The sequence below is a fragment of the Ursus maritimus genome, unplaced genomic scaffold (genome assembly GCF_017311325.1).
Source record: "Ursus maritimus isolate PB19 unplaced genomic scaffold, ASM1731132v1 scaffold_12, whole genome shotgun sequence".
Taxonomy (NCBI): Eukaryota; Metazoa; Chordata; class Mammalia; order Carnivora; family Ursidae; genus Ursus; species Ursus maritimus.
The window spans coordinates 49,664,199-49,687,417 of NW_024423564.1; the positions used below are offsets into that span (position 1 = coordinate 49,664,199).

General features: G+C 39.8%; 1 protein-coding gene across 1 annotated transcript in view; it reads right to left on the reverse strand.

Annotated features, from left to right (window-relative positions):
• The window catches only part of SGIP1 (SH3GL interacting endocytic adaptor 1), a 195,955-nt gene that overhangs the window by 13,615 nt on the left and 159,121 nt on the right, over positions 1 to 23,219 (reverse strand). The window contains exon 17 of the mRNA XM_040627185.1: positions 6,636 to 6,747. Coding sequence (XP_040483119.1) covers positions 6,636 to 6,747 — 112 coding nt within the window. The remainder of the gene's footprint in view (positions 1 to 6,635; positions 6,748 to 23,219) is intronic.

The window sequence follows — 23,219 nt, forward strand, 5'->3', positions numbered from 1 at the left end:
CCCGGAGCCTGCAGTGCGAGCGGGTTCTCCAACTCCAGCCTCCTGTTGTGTGTACAACAGCCAGAAACAAAACTCCTACAACTTTAAGTTCAGGAGTGTACGTTCTAGGGAAATTGGGGTTCATAGATGGAAACTCTGCTCACATCTGAGTACAGGGAACTCTATTTGCCGTACGGTCACCTCGTCTGGCTGTTTAACTGTGATTAATGAGACACATGGGGCTCAAGGGAGATGGCCCTTGGAACACGTTTAAAACGGCTTATGTGAAGAATTGCTACAGCCTTGTGTGTGCCAGGCTGGGTTTGAGGTAGAGGTGGGGTGCAGGTGAGCTTCCCGAAGTTGCTATGTCCCCCTTTCCCTCGTCCGCACACCCTTCTTTCGGATATTATCATCCGTAACTCTGCACTGCTCTGGACGAAATTCTGGTTTCCGGAAGTTCGCGCTTCCCTCTCTTCCGGAGAACACTGCTGATCTCCCAGCTGGGGAGCCAACTCTGCTGTCTTCCTTCTCTTTTAGAAACAGAAGCCTTGCTTTATTCACTGGAGCTGAGCCCGGACTCCCCCTTAAGTCTACTCTCGATGTTTTTCAGCATGTGGACGTGCAGAGTGATTTCCCAACTCTAGAAGACGACAGTAATTAGAGCGCTTGCTACACCCGACTTCAGTGTCTAATCTCAGTATGTTGCTGTGGGCAGCGGCGGCTCCAGCGTTTTTAACGGGTGAAGAATCCGCTCAGTTGCTTTTCCAGGTTGCTCAAAAGGAGATCTAAGTGGTGTCTTGGTGGGGGACGAGGTTTCTTTTTTGAAAACTAGTCAGTGGGGGAGGGAGTGGCATTTATTAAGTCAGTAAATGTTTATTGACTCCTAATTGTGTAATTTTTGCTTGTTTGTTTTGAGTGGGGAGGCCCTTTAAAAATGAGCATAACAGCCCCTTTCTTCAAAGGGCTGGTAGCGTTGGGCAGCTGCTGAAAGAAGTCCTCAATATCAACCACTCTAAGAAGCACTCAGCTTCTTCATTTAGCTTACATTTCTGGACTGCGTCTCAGCGGTCACAGGCAGAACGTTACTGATTTAGTAAATCACCCAGTATCTATTCCCAGAGCTGAAATTTTCTATACAAACATGAATATTTTCAACCCATACTCACTAAAGGAAAATACGTGTTTAATGATTGTTCCTAGCAGTATGCAACGTGGCTACCTTTCATGTGAGTTTGAGTTACAGAAATCTAAAAAACAGCAATGTGGAGATCTTAGCAAACTCATGGTACGAATAAAATTTGAAATCATGTGAATCCCAACAAATGAAACACTTGTCAAGAATGGCAAAATTTCCCAGAGTCTATAGTCTCTCATGGTTCATTCCCCCTTCTGTTTAGCCCCCCCCCCCTTATATGCAAGTAATGAATCATGGAACTTTACATCAAAAACTAGGGATGTACTGTATGGTGGCTAACATAATATAATTTAAAAAATATTATAAAAAAAAGAATGGCAAAATTTCAAAGTCCCTTGGCTAACTGACTTATAAACTGGGTTCTCCCCATGGCCGCAGGCAGCACCACTTCAGCCAATCAGCACAAATGCTGGTCAATTTTGGTCAGGAAAGGTGTGAATTCGATATACGTGAGGTCAGCAGAAGTGCATCCCTGACATAAATGTGACCTCTATGCACTGCTGGGATCGCTAAGCCCACGGTCTTCTTTCCGAGGGTACAGCCCTTTGTGCAGAGCCAGCCTCCCTCCCTTTACTAAATCCCCTTTCATGGGCTCGGGGCCTAGGCAAACTCCTTGCCAGGTTTCAAGACTCAGTTCAAGAAAGGCAGGGCTTTCTGAAACCTTCCTTAATATTCTCCTTATTCAGCTTTCCTTCCTTTTTCCTTTCTCTAGGTTCCTTGGACAGAGGTACAGACTTTTTTTTAAAAACGGTTTCATCACTTCTTTATTCTTTTTTTTAAGATTTTATTTATTTGACAGAGAGAGAGAGTGAGTGAGAGAGAGAGCACTAGTAGGGGAATTGGCAGGCAGAAAGAGAGGGAGAAGCAGGCTCCCTGGGATCATGACCTGAGCCGAAGGCAGCAGCTTAACTATTTGGGGCACCGAGACGCCCCGTTTCATTGCTTCTTACACATCTCACCCACTATTGTGAAGGCAGGTGCTGCGTCTTGGGTCCTAGAAAGGCAAATGTGCATGACACAGAACCTAGCGCAGAGTAGGAACTCAATAAAATGTTAAAAGAAATTGGCACATTGAACAACTCTATATAGGGTGACTATACAGTGTACCAGGTATTATGTAATGCCCTGGACTGGGCAAGGAGAAACAGGACAATTGTGGTCTTTGCCCAAACTTCCAGTTTAATTGTGGACACAGACACTTGAATAAATAATTGAAATGTGACGATAAGGGAAAGATAGAATATAGCTGAGAGACATAATTTTTCCGGGGGAATAAAGAATTAATCCCCAGCACCAGGGCTGTTCAAATAGGAGCAAATAACAGGAGATGTATTCGCCAGTCAACAGCAAAAGTCAAGGAGTTCTCTGCCAATGAGCAACCGAGAAAGACTCGGGTGTCGAAATGCCTACTACGGGTGTTGTCAATACTCAGAGAAAGAGTGTAACTATACTTGAATGGATTATATATCATAGTTTGTAATAATTAAAGTAGTAGATTTCTGTTTCCAATGTATGGTCTGAAAGCAAATGGGGAAGGCTTTGAGTGAAGGATGAGAAGGAACCATGGGCAAAAGCAAATCCTTATGGTTTTCTGTATCATTTCTCTATGTGCTGCTGTGTTTGACTTTATCCTCCCCCTCCCCCGCTCACACTATGATAGAATTTTTGAACTTGAGATGTTTCCTTGAAAGTGAACAACAAAGGAACAGCAATTAAAATGATTCACTGCCTGGAGCTGAAATTAAATTTAGAAGACCGTCACCTCACGATCTGTTCATAAATTTCAGATCTCATAATTTCAATGAAATTTACTGAATCTCCCATCTACCAATATGCAATATATACTGCAACTACTTAGGGCAATATAATTGAAAACAGACACAGTCTATGCAGTCACCTCAAGTCAAAGACTCAGTTCATTTGGAAGGGCATAAGAAAACACCAATATTAGTTTGGTTCAAGCGCCACGTCACTGGAATGCCAAGGTCACGGATACCAGGCTCACAGGTGCACACCAGCCCACACACCTGCTATAGTGTGCTGGGGAGACTCAAACAGGATGAAGAACCCAGCTGGTATAGGCAGAAACCCACAAAGTTACTGGTAGGCTGCTATACCACTCCTTGGGATTTAAAGAAGATTATTATTAAAAACTTCTTAACTCAGGGGCGCCTGGTTGGCTCAGTCATTAAGCGTCTGCCTTGGGCTCAGGGCCTGATCCCACGGTCCTGGGATCGAGCCCCGCATCGGGCTCCCTGCTCCGCTGGGAGCCTGCTTCTTCCTCTCCCACTCCCCCTGCTTGTGTTCCCTCTCTCACTGGCTGTCTCTCTGTCTGTCAAATAAATAAAATCTTAAAAAAAAAAAAAAAACAACTTCTTAACTCCCCTTGCATCATAACTATGCCTCTCCTACAGTGGACTTGGTATTATATTTATGCACAGGTCCTATTTTCACCGATATAACCCCATCTAGCACAATGGCAGGCACATAGCCGTCATTCTGTAAATGTTAGAAGAGTAATTCAACTCAACTCTTTCAGCAATTTTGCCAGGTCCTGCTTTAGATGCTGAGGATGTAGGAATGAAGAAAATGCTCAAAGTCCCAGTTCTCATGGAGTTTACATTCTAGTGGGGGAAGAGACAGACAGTGGACACTGAAAACATGCAACGTGTTAATTAGAGAGGAGGGCGATGGGGCAAGGAGAAAGTGCTGACAGTGGGTGGGGAGCAGTGTTGCTATTTGCACAGCTTGGACAGGGAAGGTCTCTGATATATCTCCTGAAGAATCCAGAAAGAGGTGAGGGGGCAAGTAAGTCAGCTGGAGCAGATTTCACCCAGGCTGAAAGGGCAACAAATGCTAAGACCCTGAGATGCAGATAAGGTTGGCCTAATGGCACAGGAACAGCCATGAAGCCAGTGTGACGAGAGTGGAGTCAGTAAGGACACTGGTGATGGAGACCAGATCAGAGAGGTGGGAGCTGAAAGGGGAGAAGTGTCTTAAGGACAGATAATGGAGAGCCTCATAGACCACGGTAAAGCATTAGGGTTTTACTCTGAACAAGAGAGGACGATATTGAGCAGAAGAGTGATACACTGAGAATAGATTTTAGGGGTCGACCAAACCAGACCTACTACCAATTAGGTCTCTCTGAATAAATGAATGAATGAAAGCCAGTTAGTAAGCAGACAAAAAAGAACTCATTCTTGTGTGATTCCCAGTGTTTTGCATGCTGGTATAGACAACTTTCCACACTCCTGAGTATTCTTATTCTTTTTTTTGAGAGAGAGAGTTTGTGGGAGAGGGGCAGAGAGAGAGGGAGAGAGAGAATCTTAAGCAGCCTCCATCCTCAGTGCAGAGCCCAACAGGGGGTTCAATCTCATGACCCTGAGATGACCTGAGCTGAAATCAAGAGTCGGATGCTTAACCAACTGAGCCACCCTGGTGTCCCCTGACTACTCTTTAAAGGTGTGTTTCTACCTGCCTTTCTCAATTCCAGTCAGCCTGAGCTTTCTAAGGTATAGGTAGGTCAGTCAATAATAAGCAATCCTAGAACTGCTATTATAGAAAGTTATGCAAATTCTTTGTTCGAAGAAGAGCCTACAGAACAAACGTGTGTATGTATGTGAAGTATATATGCAGCTTATGCACATGGCACTTACTTGCTCTAACAGTTCAAATGCACACTCTGTGCGAGGCAACTTTTAATTCCTGTCGGTATGTGGACGTGGCAAATGACCTTCCTGCTTTGAAGATGAGAGAGAAAAGACATGGGAGAAACCAGAGTGCTACAGACCGAATGTCTGCATCCTTTCAAAATGTATATGCTGCAATCTAGTTTCCTCTATGATGGTGTTTGGAGGTGGGCTGTTGGGAGGTGATTTGGTCGTGAGGGTAATAAATGAGATCAGTGCCTTTATAAAAGCGACCCTGAAGACCTCCCTATTACCCTCCCCCTCCTGCCCACACACCCCCTCCCATTTAAGGTTACTGTGAACCAGGAGCCTGCCTCTGGTCAGATACTGAATCTGCCAGAGCCTTGATCTTGGACTTCCAGCCTCAAGAACTACGAGAAATAAATTTCTGTGGCTTAGAAGCGACTCAGGCTACAGCATTCTGTTATAGCATCTCAAGTGGACTAGAACACCAGAGTCCATAGTGTTGGCTTGTCTACAATAGTCTGGGCTTAGAATAAAATCTAAATGCTGTAAAAAAGGACATGACATTTAGGGAGGTTGATAGATCCCACTGTCTCAATAGGGCGCTCAAAGGTGGAGTTACTAAGCATATTTCCCAGCATAATATTGCTAGATTTAGGCTTACAGAAACTAGTGTTGCTGAAGTGTAAAGAAGATTCACAATTAGTCACATAAATTCTCACTTAAATATATGTGGAATCCAAGTTCTAATTATACTTAATTATCAAAGTTTTTTCATAAAATAGTCTAGTGTTCTATGTGAACATTTTCTTTTTCTAATTCTTATTTCCATGGATACTAAGGTCTTCTAAGCCCTCATCCTCGTAAGTAAAAAATAAAAAGCAATTCTTTCCTCACTTAGGTTTGTCTTCTGTTTATCCATCACTTCAGGTCTGGAATTGTATTAATGACACACTTGAAAGCCAGTTTGAATTTGGTGTTTTGTTTTCAATGTAGACTAATAGTCAGTCTTAATTTTTTTTTTTTGATCATAAACCTCTTTGTGAAATTGATGGATACTATAGACCCTCTCTCTGTACATACGCACACACACATAAGCTATTCAGTATAATTTCAGGGAATCCATAAACTTCCTGAACTCTATCCAGAGAAATCCTTATAGAACGTCAAAATATTTAGTCATATTACATATGCATTCAGGTCAAGTTCACTCTCAGTATGTACTGAAATAAGTGCAATCTGACTCATGTAAATAGGGAGTGGTGCATTTTTATCTAGAGTTTTTACTTTTCTGTGATTGTAATTTTTTTGGTCAGTTTTTCCTTAGTAAGGGTAACATATAGCTTGTCTTCTCACTAATCTCTGTGTTATGCAATGTGTCTTTTTCCAGGTTCTCATTCCCATGCACCATTTCTCAGTTCATATGGGAGTGATCCCCATCCAGCAAAGACTAAGACAATAAAGACATGAGCTAGACATTTACTTTTGTGAGATAATAAATTTTTTCATTGTTGATGGGGTTCGCTAGGATTTTCTGTAAACTCGCAACCACAACAGAACCAGAGATTTCTGGGGAGTAAGATGTTAGATTATTGGTCCTTTGGGCACACTTTTAAAAAAGCAGTAAACTAGTATTTCTAATTTAAATTTTCTCCTCCATTCTATGTATGCCACCTATTAATGTTAACTGAGTTTTGTTTGTTTGGTTGGTTTTAGGACAAGGCATGAAATAGTTATGTCTAGGGTGTTCCCCCACTGAATAGGATAGAGTTTGGAGAATACAGTGGACCAAGCCCCAGGCTTACTTGCTTGGATCTGCTCCTTTAAAGTAGGCATTGACCGTTTCTGTAAATGCTGCCGCAACAGGGAGGGTGTCTTGGGCTCCCATGGTTAGGGGGCTGGGTCCCCTGGAAGAACCTGCACAAAATGAAAAATTTTCACTTATTATGGATGTAAGAGACATATTAGTATCTGTGGAACTAAAAGCCCAGTAAAAAGGGATTAAAGGATGAAATCTATTACAGAAAAAGTAATGCACTAAGAACCATATGTATATATTCAACATAGAGCTCAAGTATTTAAAAGGAAATATTTGGCTGGTTTACGAACACACACACTTGAAATTAAATCAATTGCATATTTTTCTACAGAAAAAAATCCAAGCAGAAGAATAAAGTCATCGGGGGTTTTCAATGTTTTACATAAAGCATAAGGCAGTATTTGAATGACAGTTTGTACAGCAGGTAGTTAATAAGGAAAATTATTCGTTTCCTATTTGAGCATTCACCCTACACTCAAAACTTTCTTTGTTTTAAAGAGACAAATGGCCATGGGGTACCATGTTACACATTGTCCTTTTCTGGGTTATTTCTGTTTCAAAAAGCCCAATTCTCTTCAGATCAAGTAGGCTCAAGTTTACATGTCCAAAAACATACACAACATAACGTACACCATGACTTGGCAAAGACACAAGTACATCAGTTCATACTCTAAACAGTGACAGCAGCACTCAGGTTTATTGAACACCTGCTACATGCCAGGCTCTGTGCTAGATGCCTTCCAAGAATTATCTCACTCAAACCCCACATCAGCCCTTTAGGATAACCATAACGATTTCTATTCTACAGAAGAGAAAACTAAAGTTCAAAGAGATAAGGGGTAAGTGGCAAAGCTAAAATTCAAAGCTAGAGTTTCTGCCCTGAAAAGCTCTTGTTTCCCCCATGATGCCATACAGTTTGTCTAAATGAAACATTTTCTTTTATCGTTTTGATATAACTTGAGGTTCCTGAAAGGAGCAAAATTTAGGATTGTTGTCTTTGCCATTCATTTCTAGGCATGGTACTAGACAGTAAAGTTTTAGTAATGACAAAATATTTAATTATGTCGTCGCTCACTGCTTCCCCTTCCTATCAAACAAATCACATTTACTCTTCCCCACCCTGGAGCAGACTACGTGTTATGCTTTTTTTTTCTTTTACCTTTGGTAACTTCTGTACTCTTCTCTGACCATTAAAAAAATCTACCCTTTGTGTATCTCCCTCTTCAATAAAGTTTTCTTTGGTAATTCTCATTCCTGGTAGTTCCTTCTTTTACTGTCTTCCCTTGGCTTTCAATATTTTGAACTTGGTAATTGATTATTAACAAACATGTGCTTACTATCTACTATGTATAAGGCACTGTGGTAGTTTCCAAGTTAGGTTAAACATAATCAAAAAGTTTGAAGTTGAACATAATCCCTGTCCTCAAGGAGTTACAGTTCAGTGTGCTAATATTATAGTCAATATTCACCAGCATCACCTCCATCACTGTTATTCATTGCATACTTAGTATGTGTTTTACATATATCATCTATGTAACGTATGAAGGAAGTGGAGAGGTCAGAGAAGTGATGTTGGAACTGAGGTCTGAGAATGAATAGGATCTCACAAGGGGGAGAAGGAAGAAAGCCCAGCATGTACATATGTGTGGAACTGAGCAAACATATAGCATTTTGAGGAACCACAGGAAGTATGGCACTATTTGCATGTGAGTGTGTACAAATGTGGTGGGTATTGAAAGGTGAGACATGGAAGGAGACGAGGTTGGTTAGAAATAAGGTTATGAGAAGTTTTGTGTAAATACTTAGGAAAATTTGAGGTCCTAAACCTGAGGTTAAGAACACCATCTGTAGAAGATGGGAAGCCTCTGGAGTATTTGAAATAGGGGAGTTATGATGGGGTTTGAGTTTAGATTGCTGTAGCAATAGTGTGACAGATAATTTAGGGACAAGGACAATCATGTAGGTGAAAAGGAAAATGATGACATTGGCAAGAAATGCGATGTTAACAGATAAAGGGAATGCCATAGACATAATATTTTTCAGTTTTTCAAGGCATTTAATGGCTTTCCATGCTTTTCCTGTGAATAAAATTGTGAAAGTCGGGTGATAATAGTCTCGCCAAGTGAACTGACTATTAGATGAACCGTAATATCCAATGAGCATGAATCAGTGGTTTTACGTCTATTGCGAAGGAAGCCTCTAGGGGAATACCCTAGAGTTCTAGCCTTAGTCTGGGCTCTCTGGTGCCTTGGATAAAACTGGGAAAGACACTCAGAAATGACACACTGTAGTGACTAAGAGCATGGGATTTGTCATTAGACACACTTGGGATTGAGTCTTCTTTCTGACACTTGTTATTTACATGACCTTTGGCAGGGATGGTATAATAACACCCATCTGTAGGCCCATTCTGAGCATTAAATGAGGTAGAATATTCAACACAGTGCTTGGTCCATAGTAAGCACTCATTAGTGATTAGCTGTTTTTATGACTCGTATCACAATTTAAGATAATACAGATTATCTTAAATAATGACAGACTCAATGACGGTGCTAAATAATGATCTTTTGGAATACTGGGCTGGAACTAAGAAGAAAAATACCAGCAAAAATAAACATGGAATGCTTATACATCAAGATTAAAAATTAATCAAACAATTGTTTTGGGAAAAACTGGCTTGGTGAAAGAACATGTGAAAAATATTTGGGGGATGGAGTTGATCATCAGCTGTCATTGCTGGGCTTCACACATGTCACTAGTTGGGCTACATCAGATGAGTAACAGATGGGTCCCCAGAAATGATGGCTTTACTGCTTTTTGTTTGCGTGCTGTGTTTTCAAGCTCCTCAGATGGTAATCAGGCCACTTATCCACAAGCCAGAGATGAAACTCTACAGTGTAATGATGGGCAAGACCATCTGCAGTGCTGTGGTCTGAACGTTTGTGTCCCCCCAAGTACATATGTTGCAGATCTGAGGCCCTAGGTGATGGTGTTAGGAGGTGGGGCCTTCGGCAGGGGATACAGTCATGAGGGTGGAGCACTAAAGACTGGGATTAGTGCCCTTTTTAAAGAGGCCCCAGGGAGCCAGCTTGTCCCTTCTACCACATGAAGACAGCAAGACCAGCAATCTGCAACCTGGAGGAGGGGTTTCTCCAGGACCCAGCCACTGGCACCCTGATCTTGAACTTACAAACTTCCAGAACTATGAGAAATAAATTTATCTTGTTTATAAGCCACCTGGTCTGTGATAATTTGTGACAGCAGCCAGGATGGACTAAGACATGCAGTCTGACCCATGGCTATTCTTTGTGACCCACCTACCCCCATTCCCTCCAGAAACCCTATATTCAAGCTATGTTTACCTATGGGCACTATTGTCCTTATTCAGAGCTAATCTATAATGCCAGGAGAGGAGAAAACATCACAACTTTACAAAGAACCCTCTTACCTTAAAGGATAGACAGTTTACAATTTTAAATTCTTCACATCCTGATACACTGCAATTATATGCCATTTTTTTTACTTTACTTTTTTCATTTGTTGCATAATTTTCTTTACTGCTATCTGGTCTCCATACCATTTTTGATAAGTATGTATTATTCTACAATCTCCACATTTTGGGCTATTTCTAGGGAGCAGTTATTCTAAATCCATCTTTGTGTAAATGGGTCTTCTTTTCCTTTCTAATTATTTCCTTAAGATATAGTTTTATTACTACAAGCTGGGATGATCGAAACACAAGGCAGATAAATTTTTTATTCCTAAGAATGCCAGATTATTGCACATAAAGTATAATTATACTCCATGAAAATGCTATTAGGAATGAACAAAAGCTTTCGTTCCCCTGCAGTACCTGTGGAAGTACCTGTTAATAGGATTATTGGAAAACTGGACTAATACCAGGGGAGTCTAAGATGGTGAGAAATTTAAGCCTCATGTCCTAAGAAGGCTAAGAGGGGCCTAGAAACTATTTCCGAACATCTGAAAGAACATTACCGGACAGTGACCTGAGGGACCACGGTTCATGGCCATGGATCTGGAAGTTAATAGCTTTGTGACCTTGGGCAAGTCAATTTACTTTTGGTTTTCTCGATCATAAAATGAAGGCAATAGACATAAAATCTCTGTTTTAGGATTCTATGATTTTAAGTTGTTTATAGGCATTTAAATTTTTTTGAACTGTAGAAACAATTTCTAACACCGAAGTAAGCTGCTTTGAAAACAGTATCCCTTCACTGAAGATTTGAGTGGACTTATCAAACATTTACTGAGCCTCTACTATGTGCAAGATAGTGGTGGGGACACCAATATGTAAACTTCCAGAAAATTAGACATAAACATATTGGAAAATCTAATAGCAGTAACATTCGCAAGCAAGAACTTAATGGTTCAAGAGACAGCACGATGAGATTATTTCACTGGAAAATTAATTGCCAAGTGAGCAGCATAGGGGAGGCTATGCCACGATTTAACAAAAGGAAATTCCAGCTCTGGAGTCATATAGACTTGGGTGTGAATCCTGACTGCTCCACTTACAACCTGCACGACTAAGGGCAAGCTATTTAATCGTCTGTGACTCAGTTTTGAAGTCGAATAGGTATTTAGGTAGAAAACAAAGGGAGATGACACACAGGTGGTATTCTTCACTGAGCATGGAGCTACACCAGCAGTGCTAGGGTCCTTCCATCACTAACATTCTGTTTGTAGAAGAACAATCAATTCTGTGCATGCATGCTTAGCTTTTTGCAGATCACATAGGTGGCCATTGTATCTGTTAAGTTGCTTGATAAAATGCTTGCAGCAGTAGGACATAAAAGTTGGTTGAAGGTATGTTTTCTTTTGATTCATTCAAATATGAGTTCCTGTAATAAGTAAGCATTGTGCTAAGTGCTGACAGATATGCCCCTCCCTTCAGGGAGCTTACAGTATGGAATGGGACTACAATATTAAGCAGAAATGAAAGATAAAGCACTATATGAAGTTAGAGAACAGCTTAATATTATAATTATTAGATTCCTGTTAATGATTATTTTTAAAGAATTCAAAGTAGAAACGGTATCTATTATGTGTATCCTTCAACATAATAAAATATCAAACATTAAGATGGCTTTATGTTCTTCAAACACTGAAGGGATGAACGGGTTCAGTGTAATTATCTCTATTTCAGTCGCCCAAGGTCACTCTGCTAGAAAGCAGTACAGCAAAATTCAATTCCAGGTCCTGACTCTAACAAAAACAGCAGTAGGAACAATGAAAACATCGGTACGTCTTCCTGCATGCCAAGAACTATTCAAGGAGCTCTACTGATACTAACTCTTAATCCTGATACGATCCCTATAAAACAACCACTATTATTGTCCTTGTTTCACAGATGAGAAAGCTGAGGTCCTGAGTCATTCAGCAGCCTTGCCCACAGCCACGCAGTTATAAGCGGTATGAACAGCACTGGGGTGCAGACCTAGGATTGCCTGACCCTGGATCCCACACTCTTACCTACTCTGCTCTAAGAGCACGGAAGTCAGAGCAAATTAGGTTAGGCATCTGCTGGCACATTTGCAGTATCCCCAGGACATGCTTCTGCCCCTAGCGTGTGGCATTCTGACAACATCGCAGTTCCAGGGGCCTGGCAAGCAACTGACATGCGTACTTAAGGAGTTCTGAGAAATGGAAAAGGCACGCAAGTTACCAGCATGTGTTGATATTTTCTCAAAGGCAGTTTTCTAGGACTCTCATTACCAAGCAACATCACACACACCCCCCCTAAGGCTAAAAAGGAATTAAATCCTCATAACAATATGGCATCTTGAAAAGATAAGGTCATTAACTTGGGGAAGCATTTCCTGAACAGTTCATCGGAATGTGAGTATGAGTGTGGAATATAAACTGTGGATGTAAACATGGGAAGGGAGAAAGAGGGAGGGAAGGGAGAGAGAGAGATTTTAAAAGAGAAAGATACAAAGCAAAAAAAGGAGATGAAGGGGAAGCAAAACACTCAGGTCCAGAAATTGAGGGAGAGTACAAGAAGGCTAAAGTCACGGTAAGTGGAGGTCTGCGCGCCGGGTTCGCAGAGCCGCCCGGTCTCACACCACCGCCAGTAGGTCACTGGCGTGGAGATGTGCCCGAAGCAAACCTGGGTGGTTTGCTCACCTCCCCTCACCTCCCCTCTGTACCCTCTTCTGCATTTTATGTATCACGTTTTCCACTTGGCCGTCCTGAAAGTCAGAACTGTTTTCACCTGAAGACCAGCTCACGGAGAGGACTTATTGTCAGTTGTTTTAAATTTAATATGAATTTATGTCAAAGTAGAGCCTCCCTGAGGGGTGTTGGTAGCATTTGTGTCTATATGCTCAATAAATGGTAATAACTCTTGCTTACTGTGCCCTCACTTTGTGCCAAACTCTTGTGATGCCTCACGTGTACCATCTCCTTGGAGACACAACCGTCTCACCAAGTGGGTGCTCTTTTCAACATCTCTTTCTTACAAATGAGGAAGAGCTGAGAGCTTAAGAAACTAGCTCATAGTCAGAGAGCAAGCGACCTATATACTTAGTTACTATTTTTTTAAAGATTTTATTTATTTATCTGAGAGAGAGTGTGCATGCATGGGAGAGAGCACCAACAGAGGGGAGGGGGGAGAAGCAGACTCCCTGCTGAGCAGGGACCCACACCCGGGGCTCATCCCAGGACCCAAGGATCAGGATCTGAGCCGAAGGCAGACACTTAACTGACTGAGCCACCCAGGCGCCCCATCTTTTAGTTATGATGCTTTGCTCTCTCAATAAAGAGTCCAGGGCTGTGTCACAGGGTGTGGACTTCAGTCTTGACTGTGCTGCTTAGTTCACATCTGGCCTTGGGCAGGTCAGTTACTCCAGCTGCATGCCCATTCAACTGGGACGCTGGTATCAAGGCCAGCAACTCGTCCGACCGTAGAGAGGTTTGCCCTTGTAAAAGCCCAGGCTCCATGAGAGCAGCAAGTTTTACCTTCTGTTCACCTGGGGTTGGAAGCAGTCACTCTGAAAGCACAACTGGAGGCATGAACAGCAGGAGGGGGTGGTCTTGTTTGTTGGAAGACCGTTCCCACCCTCGCTGTTTACCAATCCAAAGAACTGTCCACTCCACCAGGCCTGCTGTAGGAGGGAGGCGAATGACCCTTATGTCCAGGAGTAAGAATGCTGGAGATGGAACCAACACATGGAAGCAACAGAAAGCCTCAGACTGCATAAATGAAGAAAGAAGAAATTCCAAGAGTAGTATGAAGTAGAGGACAGTGGGAGTTGGGTTAGCTTTTTCTAAAAAAGAGTGGATTGTATTAGTTAAAATGAATAAAAAGATAATCGTATTTAATCCTATGATAATTTATAGATGATATTTGGTATAATGCAGTGAGAGAGACACATAATGTTGGAATCAGATTGAATTGCATTTGAATCCTGACTTTATCACTTACTGTGTGACCTTGAGCAGGTTACTTGACCCGAGGTGAAGCTTCATCATTTTATGAAATGGAGATGATACCCCCCCACAGATGTTATGAGAATTAGATATGATGACCGAGCATGTCCTTATCTGAGGATAGTCAGTATCAGAAAAAAAATCACTTAAAAATGAATGTCTTTAAGCAGTTCCTAAAATTTCATAGTATGTAGTGGCAAAAGGCTTGATTGGGACTTGAAACTGTCATAGACTGAATTTGTGAGAAAATCTTTTAACACACTACAATTAAATAATTAGTGAGTTCTTAGAGTGAGCAAAAATGACTTGTTTTGGTATTTTGAGAAAGGGCTCAGTTTTCTGATAAAATTGTATTAGAGCTTTACACACCAATCTAGGTTCAGATTTGGCTTTGATTCGTAATCATAAAGTGAGCCATTACTGCAGAGCTAATTGAGAGTTTTACAAATTTCTTAAGGGCCCCTCAATTTCCTGATTTTCTTTTGAAGTGTGTATGATGTAAGCTTCCTTTTCTTCTTTAGTTAATAATAATTTTATTTTTGCTAAACTGTCAGCTGAGAATGACTTTAAGTGTAATATAAAGATCTTTACACCATGGCTTTCACTGACTTCACACAATATTGTTTCCATTCTATGATTGGCAATTTCACTTTTCAACAAATGCGCACTGTATTTGCATTGTAAGTGCATTGTTTGAAAGATCACACATTTATGGAGAAACTGACTGACTGCATTTATGTAATGACTAGGGACACATGCTACAGACGCTAGTGTTAACTTGTGAAAAGTAATATTCGAATGGGGACTAATGTTACAAGTAAATACCTTCATGTCATATTGGTCTTTACTTTCCTACAAAATCCAGTAACTGCAAAGATGCCAGTAATGACACTTGGGTGAAGAGTTTCACTGGGTGCCCTCCTGCACATAGTAAACGCTCAATAAATGACAGCCATCACCATGAACAACAAAGAAAAATCTGCCTAGCAGTCACAAACGTAACATATTGCTTCAGGCTCCCCTCAAGGCTATAGGCACTTAGCACACCAGAGAAGATAAAGAGAAGATTAGAACTTCTTACATCAGTAGAAAGAATTGTATCCAAAGAGCTTCCTTGAGAAGGTGAGTTGTGCTTTTGAGATCTTGTGAATCTTAGCTGAAGTGATGATTAATACAGCAATGTGACTTCTTAAAAATCACAGCAGCTTCATTTTCAAAACATATTTAGGACAGGTTTGTAAGAAAAGGAGTCAAAAGAAAGTTACTACATAAAAATTTTCTAGTTTTTTCTTTTTCTCTACATCTTTGAATGTTACAATTTTACATAAACTAGTTGGTTTAAATGATATGAAATATATGTGTATATGTTACATATACGTGTTCGCGTGTATGCTGCATATAAAATACTGCATAAACTGTTTTGTGTCTTTTGGTATATTTGTATATTTTTGTCTATTTGAGAATTTTCTGTAGCCTAATAGATGCTATAGTCTAATCTAATAAATAATAATGCTGTGATGAGAGCTAAATTGACCATATTACTTTTTGTACTCTAGGGGCTTTGCTAAATGTTTCACATGTATTACCTTACTGAATCCTCATAATTTTAAGAAAAAATATATTACCATCACTGTTTTATAGATGACAAAACCAGAGACTTATAAAAGTTTAGAAGTATCCCCAATTGCTACTTTGGCTTCTCACATCACCAGATAAGGAGCATCAACTAACTTGCTGGGTGCCAGTAAAAAAAAATTCTCTTCCTAAATCCCTGCTTACCTATCTGGAGATATACATACATACATACATACAAATACAGTATATATTTGATGAGCATATATTTCTTTCTTGCTTTGTTTTTTAATTTTTAAGACCTTTTCAATTTTCTCAACAAAATTTTGAGGTATGTATTACCATTATCTTTTCCTTTTACAGAAGAGAAACTGAGGCTTATGATGATTAAGTAGCTTGGCTAATGTCATATAACTAGAAGGTGATAAATAAAAGAGGAATAAAATGAGACTTCAGGGAAAGGGCAAATGCCTAAAATCTTTCATTCTTCCCATAAATGTTTTCTAGAAAATATTTAAGAAGTGGGATATGGGTTGAGCTTTCCAAAATGGTAGCAAGAGAAACTGCTTTTTTTCCCCATAAAGTCTAAAGAGAAGAAGGATTTGTAAGCTGAATATCAAAACCACTTTTTATTTTTTGGTAATTGTTTGTTATTTCAGAGGAAAGGAAAGTCTGTGTTGACATACAGAGAGAGGACTCTTAATTTGGGGAAAACACTTCTGTTTTCCTGATTGATCAATTTGAAGTAAATTTTCATATACACACATATGAAATTCCATATGTGTATATATGGTGCATAGGGTTACACAAACACCACACTGGGCAAATAATGCGAAGATATTTAATGATGGTTTTGTAGTTATGGTAACGGGCTTAAATTTAACTATACTGTAACAATATTCGTGTGAGCTTATTACCAATCATGTTGTCCTAGTACTGTTTTTTTAAAAATTTTTAATTATGTTATGTTAGTCACCATACAGTACATCATAAGTTTTTGATGTAGTGTTCCATGATTCATTGTTTGTGTATAACACCCAGTGCTGCCTGCAATATGTGCCCGCCTTAATACACGGGAAACAAATAATCCAATAAAAAAATGGGCAGAAGATATGAGCAGACACTTTTCCAATGAAGACATACAAATGGCTAACAGACACATGAAAAAATGTTCAAAATCATTAGCCATCAGCGAAATTCAAATCAAAACCACATTGAGATACCACCTTACACCAGTTAGAATGGCAAAAATTGACAAGGCAAGAAACAACAATTGCTGGAGAGGATGTGGAGAAAGGGGATCCCTCTTACACTGTTGGTGGGAATGCAAGTTGGTACAGCCACTTTGGAAAACAGTGTGGAGGTCCCTTAAAAAGTTAAAAATTGAGCTACCCTATGATCCAGCAATTGCACTACTGGGTATTTACCCCAAAGATACAGACATAGTGAAGAGAAGGGCCATATGCACCCCAATGTTCATAGCAGCAATGTCCACAAGAGCCAAACTGTGAAAGGAGCCGAGATGCCCTTCAACAGATGACTGGATTAAGAAGTTGTGGTCCATATATACAATGGAATATTACTCAGCTATCAGAAAGAACGAGTTCTCAACATTTGCTACAACATGGACAGCACTGGAGGAGATAATGCTAAGTGAAATAAGTCAAGCAGAGAAAGACAACTATCATATGATTTCTCTCATCTATGGAACATAAGAACTAGAATGATCAGTAGGGGAAGAAAGGAATAAAGAAAGGGGGTTAATCAGAAGGGGAAAAATAAAACCTTAAAAAAAAAAAAAAGGAATAGCAGGGAGATTGGTAGGAGAAGGAAGGGAAGAATGAAGGGGGGGGGGTAAAGAGAAAGGGGAATGAACCACGAGAGACTATGGACTCTGGAAAACAAACTGAGGGTTTCAGAGGGGAGCAGGTGGGGGATTGGGATCGGCCGGTGATGGGTATTAAGGAGGGCACATATTGCATGATGAGCATATATTTCTTGCTTTTCAGATTTCACTCAGTCCAGAAACATGACCAGTTGACATTTTTTTGTCATGTTTTATAGAGAATTTTCTTCTGAACTGGGTCTTTGCTTACAGTTCCCAAACCATCACCCAATATTAATGCCAGATTTAATTAACTGCCTTAAATAATAGATTTTACTCAGAAAATAAACTATACTTGCTTTCGTCATCAAAATCACATCAAATATTCAACACAAGGACTATTGTTAAAAATGGACACAAGGTGAGAGACAAAGCCACAATGAAAATGTTTTTGGTATGAGGACTTGCATGACCAAATGGTAGACAATTTTGTATAGATAGTACTTGTTTGTTCCGGCATCTAAGGCTGAGCCAGGAAGAGCATGGTATACAAAGAATACGAATAATGATATCAAGGGCTAATTTACTTAGAGCACTTGTGTGTGATGGCCACTGTGCTGAATACTTTATGTGCATTTTGTCTTCTACTCTCACAACCTCTCTTTGAGGTACATATCATTATTATGTATGTTTTACCATTGAAGGAATTGAATCTTAGTAAAATTACATGGTTTGCCCAAGGTAACTTGCACTTCAGTAAGCAGAGGTGCTGGGACTGAAAACCAGGTCTAAACTCAATGGCATTCTTTTTTTTTTTTAATTTTTTTTATTATATTATATTAGTCACCATACAGTACATCCCTGGTTTTTGATGTAAAGTTCGATGATTCATTAGTTGCGTATAACACCCAGTGCACCATGCAATACGTGCCCTCCCCACCACCCATCACCAGCTTATGGGGGAATGGGATAAACTCAATGGCATTCTTAAGCCCTACCCTGTGCTATCAATGTTTGCCCATTCATGTTAGTGAGCTTTGCTCCAAGATTCAGCTGGGTGCACAGTGTGCATCCTTCGTGGGGGAGTATCACCCCAAAGGGGGTGAAAATTGGTTCTTGGGGGAAAGCGAAAGGAATCTTAACTTTTTATGTATAAAGCACACGGATGGACATACAGTACACAACCAGATGTATAGTACATTTGTGATATTAAAATTCTACTGGGGCATGATTAGGGGAAAACAAAGGTCTAAAAAGACTCCCTGGGTAAGAGGAGGGGATAATGAAGAAAGGTTGGGTTGCCCTGGTGTCTAGGTCTAAAAGAGTCATGGACGTGAACGTCCTTGTACATCTCAGCAACTCTCTTGGGGAAAACTGCAAGCACTGGTTTTGCTGGAGGATAATAGTCTCTTTCTTCAAACTTACGCTAAGTGAATAATATCTGCGGTGTCATAGTTATGGGTGAGCTAATCAAGAGACTCGGGAAAATATCTGGTAAGGACCATACGAAGAAACAGAGTACAGGAAAGAAAGGCTGGAGGGCTTGGTCAAGCCAGGAGAGGTGTTCTCCCGTGAGAACCATGAGCAATCCCTGAGCTGGGGCGGGGAGGAAGTGAATAGAGTCGGGGGTTTGATGTCCTCAGGGACGCTAGAGAGATCCTGGGTCCGGTTTCAAACCAGACAGGAGCAGGGCCAGAATACAATGGTAGGGATAGTGACACAGATCCAAGAGCACCAAGAGAACAAGCAACGAGTCTGTTAAGGAATCGGGAGAATTAGAGGTTCCAAAAAAGACACCCAAGCACGTTTGGGTGGGGGAAATCTATTTTCCTGTGGAAAGTCTGGTACGTATTTTTAGAGAAGCGGTGGCTGCTTGAAAGCATGGCCTAGGAGTTGACAACACTAATGCATTAGCTTGTTAGAGTCTTCCTCAAGTACGAGCGAGCAACATGAAGGCTTTTAAAAAGGAACAAGGTATTCACTGAAAAATCATAAATGCCTTAAAAAGTATGAAAAGTTCAGCCTCACTAGTTACTAAAGAAATGCAACAGGATGAGAGAAATTTTTACCCTTTAAGATTAGAAAAGATCTAAGAAATCAGTACTTCATGAAATAGGTACTGTAAGATAATGTTAGTGGAAGTAAAAATTGGTATAACCTTTCTAGAAAATTGCTTGGCAAAGTGTACCATGAACTTCTAAAAGCCGCATGCTTTTAGCCCATAATTCCAATTTTAAGTATCTATTCTAAGAAAATACCTTCAGGCCAAAGAATTCTATGCAAAGATGTTCACTGCATGTGGGAAAACTTGAAGCAATTTAAATGCCTAATAATTGAAGTGAAATAAATCATGATTCATGACAATGAAATGCTAGGTAGATGTTAAAAAGTTTTCAGTAATTAAAAATGGAGCTAAAAACAATCACATATCACATTTTCCCAATTAGATTGGAAAAAGTGAAGAATATTGGTATAATTATGTTAATAAGGGTGTGGAAAAATTGTTAATCATAATGGTGGTGTGAACTTTTTGGAGAGATATTTGGCAATAATGTAGTAATGTTTAAAATGTGCATACCCTTTAACATAGCAATTGCATTTTTAGTAATTTTCTTTAGGACAAATTAAGACAAGTACATAAGGGTATAGGTTTAATTATAATTATTTTTTGCATAATTAATTATTATGCACCATTTTACATAATAGCAATAAAAAGGGTAAAAACCTAAACATCCCCTAATAGAAGAAAGGTACATGCATATAATACTATGGAACCATTAATATGGTTATACAGATGTATGTGTATATATGCATATACATGTACACACACACACACACACACACACACACACACACACACACACACTGCATGTGGTAAGTTGCAATGGCTCTATTGGGGCGCCTGGGTGGCTCAGTCTGTTGAGCGTCTGACTCTTGGTTTTGGCTCCGGTTGTGATCTTAGAATTGTGATATTGAGCCGGCTTCAGGCTCTGAGCTCAGCGCAGAGTCTGCTGGAGATTCTCTCTCCTTCTCCCTCTGCCCCTCCTCCCACTGGCATGCGTGTTCTCTCTCTCTCTCAAAAAAAAAAAAAAATCTTAAAAAAAAGAGAGAAATGATTACTATTGACCGAAGATTACAGGGCAGATTATATATTCTATTTGCATAAAATTCTGGGTAACATATTTCTTTGATCTTAAGAAACATACTTTTGAAAACATTTTGACAGTTCTCATGTTGAGATACATCTCGTGAACAACGTTAAAACAAAACTGGCCGCTGCTGACAGAGCAAGTGCCGCCACTGTCTTTGTCTGTACTTGTGGGAATGTCACCACGAGTAGAAGGTACTGGCTCCCCTCACAGTCTCCTCAGTCGAGCTGAGTTACTTGGATCGGTAGCCTCTCATGACTACATTTTAACTTACAGTTGGACCCTCTTTCCCCTTAAAATGCTTTTTAAAAAAGATTCCATCTGATGCAGTAATTAAGTGAAAAGTTATTTGTACACGAAAGATAAACTGTCACATACCAGGCCACGCAACTGCAGGCAGGAGAAACCGCCACAGCTTTTGTAAAGAGTTCTGGAAGACGGGGCAAGTAGGTTCTGACTGAATTATGCATCATGAAAGAATATAGAACCCAGGTGCTAGAACTGTATCTGTCAAAAACTTCTGGATGACTTTCGAAAAAGCTGTTTACCTTTGGCAATGTATGAATGAGCTCAGGAATATTAAAGCAGATAAAAGCCTGGAATTTTTGATGCGCCCCAACTGAAACTATCAACGTCAAAGAAAGAGGTCAAGGTTATGAACACGCGGCATAAAAACCTAACTGCGGACGGTCAGAATTGATTCAGATCCATCTTCTATTCTGAATATGAAATAGCTTTAGACTCACTTTCCAGTTGTTACACTGTAGATGGTGGCTTGCATTTGGTCTATTGCTATTGGTTAGAAAAAATGCTTTTCTACATTTAATGAAGTTTAGTTTGCACCCCAAAAATTGTTATTAAACCAGTGGAACATATCCCAAAAGATAGCCTTTTGGAATCAAGTGAATGTGACATACACGTGTGTGTATACATATATATAGAGAGAGGCCTTTCTTTAAGATTTTTCATCAAATGTTTAAAATGTCATATCTACTAATCTCTCAAAAGTGTGATCAGGGAGGTAGTTACATTCTTTCTTTCTTTCTTTCTTTCTTTCTTTCTTTCTTTCTTTGGTAGTTGTAGGATCTTTTTCCCCCTTCAGCTTTATTGAAGTATAATTGAGAAACAAAATTGTAAGAAATTTAAAGTGCACAGCATGATTTGATATGCATAAATATTGTGAAAGGATTCCTCCCATCTAGTTAATTGACACATTCATCACCTTACGTATATACACAGACATATATATGTCTGTCTGTCTATCTATCTGGTGAGAACATTTACGTTCTACTCTTAGCAAACTCCAACTGTACAATCCAGCACTGTCAACCATCCTCACCATCTTAGGCAGTAGATCCTCAGACCTTATTCATTGTATAGTTGAAAGTTTGTGCCCTTTAATCAACTTCTCCCTGTTTCCCCCACCTACCAGCCCCTGACAACCACTTTTCTATTCTCTGTCTCTAGAAGTTTGACTTGCTTTTGTTTTTGTTTTAGATTCCACATGTAAGTGATATCAGGCAGTGTTTGTCTTTCTCTGTCTGGATTATTTCACCTAGCAAATGCCCTCAAGATCCATCCGTATGGCTGCAAACAGCAGGATTTCCTTCTTTCTCTTATTATTTACTTCTTTATATATACTTTCCACATTGTGTGAATTTTAAAAAACAATGTGCTCAAATCAATTTCATGATCAGAATAAAGCAAACTATGAGCTATTAAAGCAAACTATGAACTATTTTAAAATACATTTGAATGGCACGGTGGAAATTATCATATGTTAAAAGGATGCATAATTACAAAAATATACACTACACATGCTTACACATGCACAGCCACGTCACATGAAAAATGTTAGAAATGAAATACGCCAAAGTGAAAACAGTGGTTTTCTATGGTTATCAGACTATACGTTATTTCGTTTTCTTTATATTTTTCTGTTTTTCTAAATTTTCTGTAATGAGCACACATTACTTTGATATTGTGGCAAAAAATATAAATAGAAATTGGGATTTAGATCTTAAATACCACTGAGGTTTCTACATTTCTCCTCTGTTTTTTTGAATGGTTCTTTGTTCTTACAGTTAAAAAATGGATGCTGGTGATTTTGAACACTACTAAAAGTTACTCCCTTGGGGGCCGATATTTATGAATGGAAAGGCATGAAGAATGCTATTGTAGTCTGACCTGTCTGAAAGCCTGTGATCTGAGCTGCCGGTTTCATGGGGAATGGGCCGCAAGCAGAGTCCAAAAAGAGGCAAAATCTAAGGAAAGGAGTAATCACCATTAAATAACTCATGCTTCCTCTTCCCGGCCTCAAGCTTAACAATGACGACTGCAACTCTCAAAAGTCACCAAAACATCCTCGAAAAATTAACATCACCCTTGCTCCTTTGGGACATTTCTCCAGAATAACCTTTTGTGCTTTCTCAGAGGCATATTTCAAGCCTCTAAATCAGATCTTAGGGGAAGGCAGCCTGTAATTATTCTGAATATAAGATCAAGAAACACAATGGTAAATAGCACACGCTGTCTGTGTGAAGGTGTGCCAGCAGGAAGGGAAATCCCAAGG